This window comes from Caenorhabditis briggsae (genome assembly GCF_000004555.2).
Source record: "Caenorhabditis briggsae complete genome, chrIV, whole genome shotgun sequence".
NCBI classification, from domain to species: Eukaryota; Metazoa; Nematoda; class Chromadorea; order Rhabditida; family Rhabditidae; genus Caenorhabditis; species Caenorhabditis briggsae.
In genome coordinates this window covers 14,933,334-14,939,712 of record NC_013487.2, presented here as the reverse complement: position 1 = coordinate 14,939,712, position 6,379 = coordinate 14,933,334, and the positions used below count along the sequence as shown (strand labels likewise).

Below are 6,379 nucleotides of genomic sequence, written 5' to 3'. Positions count from 1 at the left end.
AATTTTAGAGTTTTAGAATTTTAGAATTTTAGAATTTTAGAATTTTTAGCATTTTAGAATTTTAGAATTTTAGAATTTTTAAAATTTTAGAATTTTATACATTTTAGAATTTTAGAGTTTTAGAATTTTAGAATTTTAGAATTTTTAGAATTTTTAGCATTTTCAGAATTTTAGAATTCTTAAAATTTTAAAATTTTCGAATTTTTAGAATTTTAGAATTTTCAGAATTTTAGAATTTTAGAATTTTAGAATTTTAAAATTTTAGAATTTTAGAGTTTTAGAATTTTAGAATTTTAGAATTTTAGAATTTTCTGGAATTTTAGAATTTTAGAATTTTTAAAATTTTAAAATTTTAGAATTTTTAGAATTTTAGAATTTTAGAATTTTTAGAATTTTAAAATTTTAAAATTTTATAATTTTAGAATTTTAGAATTTTAGAATTTTAAAATTTTAGAATTTTTAAAATTTTAGAATTTTTAGAATTTTAGAATTTTAGAATTTTTAGAATTTTAAAATTTTAAAATTTTATAATTTTAGAATTTTAGAATTTTAGAATTTTAAAATTTTAGAATTTTTAGAATTTTCAGAATTTTTAAAATTTTAAAATTTTAGAATTTTTAGAATTTTAGAATTTTAGAATTTTTAGAATTTTCAGAATTTTAGAATTTTAGAATTTTAGAATTTTAGAATTTTAGAATTTTAGAATTTTTAAAATTTTAGAATTTTAGAATTTTATAATTTTTAGAATTTTTAGAATTTTCAGAATTTTAGAATTTTTAAAATTTTAAAATTTTAGAAATTTAGAAATTTAGAATTTTTAGAATTTTTAGAATTTTAGAATTTTAGAATTTTAGAATTTTAGAATTTTAGAATTTTAGAATTTTTAAAATTTTAGAATTTTAGAATTTTATAATTTTAGAATTTTAGAGTTTTAGAGCGAAAAATGGAATTTCTGATATTTTTGGAATTTTTAGGAATTTCAAAAATTCGCTGAAAATTCGATTTTTCAGCTTTTCAGACGATTTTTAGCTCTAAAAATCCAAATTTTCAGTCATTTTAACCCCAAAAACTAATTAAAAATCGATTTTTGCTCTCCAGAATCCACTACCCTTCCGACGTCATCATCTGGAACGTTCTCTCCACCACCACTGGATCCTCCATTCGAATCCACGTCATCATCAGCAACAACGTCTTCAAAACTCTCGATTCTACCAGATATCGATGGAATACACCGGAAAAATCAGAGAAAACGAGTCACTTTTGACTTGAATCCGAATTCTTCGTCTATTTTGACGTCTTCTGGATCTTCTAGACATCAGAATCTGATGACGTCGTCGTTCAGTCATCAGAATCCGTCTTCTGAATCCTTAGAGCACGCTCTAACGGAGGCGGCATCTGAAAACGCTTTGCTACGTCTTCAAGTATCGGACTTGAATTCGGCGGTGGAGAAGATGAAGCAAGACTACGAGCTGGAGATTCTGAAATACACGAAAGAGGCAAAAACGGCGGGTCTTAAAGCAAAAGTGGCGGCGACGGCGAGGATTAAGGAGTTGGAGAGCTCCCTGGAGGAGATTAACGCGAAATTTGAGGATCAGGTTGGGATTTTGAGTCGAAAAACGGCTTTTGCTAGAGTTTCCTAGGCTGAAAACTGAGAAAATTCTAAAAATTTCAAAATCCACCGATTCTGATAAAAATTGATATGACGACCTGAAATGGCTTGAAAAACGATATTCTGTAAGAAAAATTCGAAACTTTGAAAAATTGAAAAAAAAACTTTTTTTGGAAATTTTGAGTTTTTTTCCAAAAATTTCAAAGTTGATCATTTCTGATAAAAATTGATATAACGACCTGAATTGGCTTGGAAAGCAATATTCTGCAAAAAAAAAATTCAAAAATTCGAAATTTGAAAAATTTTTTTTTTGAAAATTTTGATTTTTTTCGAAAAATTTCAAAATCTACCAATTTTGATAAAAAATGATTTGACGACCCGAAATGGCATGAAAAGCCATATTCTGCAAGAAAAATTCGAAATTTTGGAAAATTGAAAAAATAATTTTTTCGAAAAATTGAAAATTTCCAAAAATTTCAAAGTTGATCATTTCTGATGAAAATTGATATGACGACCTAAAATGGCTTGTAAAGTAATATTCGTTAAGAAAAATTCTAAAATTTGGGCAATTGAAAAAAAATTTTTGACCAAAATTTCAAAAAAATTTTATTTTTCAATTTTTCAAAATTTTGAGTTTTTCTTTAAAAAATAATGTTTTCAAGCTGTTTTAGCCTGTCATATCAATTTTTATCAGAATTGATGAATTTTGAATTTTTGGAAAAATTTTGAATCCAAATTAAAAAAAATGCTGAAACCCCCATTTCCAGACGGAACGTCTCCAAGAAGAGGTCGACACTCTCCGCTCGTCCCGAAACTGGGAAATTGAGCAAAACGGACATTTAAAAGACCAAGTGGCTCATTTAAAGGAGAAAACGTTCAAATTGACCGAAGAGCTGGATGCCAGCGAGAAAGCCAAGCGATCGCTAGACTCGGAAGTCGATGAGTCGAATAAGTTGATGGAATTGATGGTCGATGACTTGTTGCAGGTAGAAATTGATTTTCGGAAGGAAAATCGGTCAAAATGAGCCAAAAATCATGATTTTCGGCCTAAAATGAGCAATTTTTAGCCCCGAAAAATGGCGTTTTCGAGCATTTACAGCACAAAAACGGCGATTTTCGAGCTGAAAATGATGAAGAGTTCGTGAAAATGGCCCTAGAAGTGTGCCAAAAACCACTTAAATTGGCTGAAAATGGTCCAAAATCGACTAAACTAGGCGGAAAATGACCTGAAATTGGTCTAAAATGGCTTAGAAACGTTCCGAAAATGACTAAAATTGGCAGAAAATGACATTTTTCAGTCAATTTGAACCAATTTAAAGTCATTTTCAGCCTAAAAATCGCACTTTGGAGCCATTTAAAGCCATTTTCAGCTAATTTTCAACTGAAAATGTGCCAAAAAATCGATTTTTTGCAGGCCGAAAACGCGATCAACTACCATGTGACTCAAAAAACGGCGATATTCGAGGATATAGATCGTTTGAAAGAGGCGATCGTCGCTCAGGATCGATTTATCGAGATTCTGGAGGCGGATATTGTCATCTACGAGCAACATATCGGTCTGTTGCGAGAAAATTTGGGAGCGTCGCAGGTGAGACGTTTTTTAGGCTTAAAATTGACTGAAAATGGCCGAAAATAGCTGAAAAAAGGCCTAAAAACGGTCTAAATCAGTCTAAAATGATCTAAAATTGGTCTAAAATGACCTCAAATATGCCTAAAATGACCTGAAACCGACATAAAATGAGTTACAATGGCCTAAAATGACCTACAGTAGTCCAAAAATGACCTAAAATGACATAAAATGGGCCTAAAATAACCGAAAACAGGCCTAAAGTGGCCGAAAATAGGCTTAAAATGACCCAAAATCGTCCTAAAATGATCTGAAATGGCCGAAAATAGGGCTAAAATGACCTGAAACAGACTTGAAGTATCTAAAATAGGTCTAAAATTAGCTAAAATAGACATGAGATGACCTGAAATAGGCCTAAATTATGCCTAAAAATACCTTACCTAGGCCTACAGCCGATCTAAAATGACCTTAAATAGTCCTAAAATGACCTGAAATAGCCTGAAATAGGTCTAAAATTACCTAAAATAGGCTTAAAATGACCTGAAATAGGCTTAAAATGACGTAAAACGACCTGAAATAAGCCTAAAATAAGCCTAAAATGACCTAAATTAGGCCTAAAATGAGCGAAAACCGACCTAAAATAGCCTAAAACGGCCTAAAATTTGCTTTCCAAGAAAAAGTGCTCGGATGGCCGAGTGGGATTTTCGACGAGCAAATTTGGATCTAGAGGTCCGGGGTTCGAACCCCACCGGTGGCAATTTCCTTTTTGAATTTTTTTTCGGGATTTCCAAGGGCGGGAAATTCAAAAATCGTAATTTTCAACCATATTTTTGCTCATTTTCAGCCGAATTTGGCCTAAAATTGGCCCAAAACCGGCCTAGAAAGCCTAAAAATCACTGAAAATTTGAATTTTCAGATCGATCATCGTGCCCTAATCAAATCCAAAGCGTTCGAGACGAAATTGTTGGCACTGGAACGCGAAAAAGAACAAAGTGCAAAGAAATCGAATGGTGAGCGAGTGGGCGGAGCCTAAAAGTGGGCGGAGCCTAACGAGAAATCGGAGAAAAATGACAAATTTTATCATCAAAAAGTATACAAAAAAGCGACACCAAAAGCAATTAATAAAAGGCACCCTTAATTAGTCGTAATTATGGAATAATTGGAGCCGTCGAAAGTGTCGTTGATTGCTCAGAGCCGGTGCTGGATACTGTAGACAGCGCTGGGTTACGGTAGGCGGCGGCGAAATCTGGCGGTAGACCGGTTTTTGTGGCTTCGTAGAGGCGATAATTGTAGCCATGATTCATACTGCCACGTGGCATGATTTGGCGAGTTTCCGTGCGTTTTACAACCTGAAAATCGGGAATAATTTAGACTAAAACTGGCTGAAAATAGGCTTAAAATGGTCTAAAATGACATAAAATAGGGTTGAAATAGTCTAAAATAGTCTAAAATCGACTTTTGCAAAAAGTGCTCGGATGGCCGAGTGGGATTTTCGACGAAAGAATTTGAATCTAGGGGTTGTTGGTTCGACACCCACCGGTGGCAATTCGTTTTTTAAAAATTTTTAGAGGTTTTCAAAAGCGGGAAATCCAAAAATCGGCACCAAAAAGTGCGGAAACTTGGTTTTAGACCATTTTCAGACGATATTTAGCTCTAAAAAAGCTTGAAATGAGCTTAGAATAGGCTCAGAATTGCCTAAAATGGCTTAAAATGGCCTAAAATCGATTTTTCCAAAAAAAAGTGCTCGGCTGGCCTAGTGGGATTTTCGACGGGCAAATTTGGATCTAGGGGTTGTTGGTTCGATTCCCACCGGTGGCAATTTGTTTTTTAAAATTGTTTTTGGGGGTTTTCAAGGGCGGGAAATTCGAAAATTGAGATGAAAAAGTCTGGAAAATTGATTTAGGCGATTTTCAGCCGAATTTTTGGCTATTTTCAGCGGAATTTCAGCCAAAAATCGCAAAAAAAAGACTCACATCACACTGACAGTGTGTACAGTAGTAGGTTTTGCGGCGCAAACAACAATAGAAACCGCACGGAAAACAGAAGATGGCCCATAGGATCGCACGCCAACTGAAACGGCTCTTCACACGTTTCTCGTGACACGCCGGGCAGGTTGTGGTCGATGACGTCGTTGACATTTTCTGGAGATTTACATCTGAAAAAGGCTGAAATTTGGGATTTTTCAGGGAAAAAAGCTGAAAAATCGGGGTCAAAATGAGCTACTAAAAATCAGGGAAATCGCTGAAAATTAAGATTTTGGAACTGAAAATGGCTTTAAAACAGGCTGAAAACGGCCAAAATTTGAGCTACTTTTGAGATTAAACGGCTTGAAAATGGCTGAAAATGGCTGAAAACACCCGAATTCCAGCGATTTTCAGCCAAAAATGAGCTTTTTGATGACATGTTGATCTCAAAAAATGTGTCTAAAAGCTCAAAAACCACATTTTTTCATCAATAACAACAATAATAGGGGAAATGAACTATGATATGTATGAATAATCAACAAAAATGGAGAAAATATGGGATTTTCAGCGTTTTTAAGCCTAAAAATGCCCTATTTTCGGCCCCAAAGGGGTTGGAGTCCATGAAAACAGAGCAGCTACAGTAATCCCGCACCTTTATTACTATAGAAAACGAGAAAATTGGCTCAAATTTGATAGGGTGCCCTTCTATTAGAGGTGCCCCGATTTGTGGGTCCAAAATTGAGGGTTATGGAGCCTTACCGTAACCCTTCGCCTTTGAGATTGTCTCAGTTTTGTTAGAAAAGGCTTCGAGATTGATTGCTTTTGCCATTTTAAAGCCCAAAAATGCTGAATATTTGGCTGGGTGCCCTTCTATTAGAGGTTGGTAAAACTCACTTGCCACCACGTGGAAATTGATGCGATTTCCTGTGTGTCACTGGCTGCCGCTGAAGTGTTTAGCGTTGATTTGTGTATCACACTGTCTCTCTCTCTCTCTTTCTCTCTGCGTCTCTTTCTCTCTCTCTCTCTCTCTCTCTCTCTCTTTCGATCTGTATGTTTTGTTGTCTGTATTTTTCTCTTGTAATTGAGAAAATGTTCGAAAAGGACAGAGATAGAAAGAGAGAGAGAGAGAGAGAGAGAGAGAGAGAGAGAGAGAGAGAGAGAGACGCAGAGAAACAGAGAAACACACGGGTGTATATATGACTTGTGTTGTTGGGGTTGAACAGTTTCAAATTAGACAAA

The 6,379-nt window shown here is 34.3% G+C and overlaps 2 protein-coding genes across 2 annotated transcripts in view; one reads left to right on the top strand and one right to left on the bottom strand.

The window, feature by feature from the left end:
- Window positions 1–1,325: 1,325 nt before the first annotated feature.
- Window positions 1,326–6,379, top strand: part of CBG15627 — a gene marked incomplete at both ends in the record, with an annotated part of 19,461 nt that continues 14,407 nt past the window's right edge. Inside the window, 4 exons of the mRNA XM_045236232.1 lie at window positions 1,326–1,595; window positions 2,377–2,595; window positions 3,075–3,197; window positions 4,093–4,186. Coding sequence (XP_045095753.1) covers window positions 1,326–1,595; window positions 2,377–2,595; window positions 3,075–3,197; window positions 4,093–4,186 — 706 coding nt within the window. The remainder of the gene's footprint in view (window positions 1,596–2,376; window positions 2,596–3,074; window positions 3,198–4,092; window positions 4,187–6,379) is intronic.
- On the bottom strand, window positions 4,325–5,314 carry CBG15628 (the record flags this gene model as incomplete). The annotated part of the gene is made up of 2 exons (XM_002648771.1): window positions 4,325–4,525; window positions 5,150–5,314. The coding sequence occupies 2 exons, from the start codon at window positions 5,312–5,314 to the stop codon at window positions 4,325–4,327; spliced, it is 366 nt and encodes a 121-aa protein (XP_002648817.1).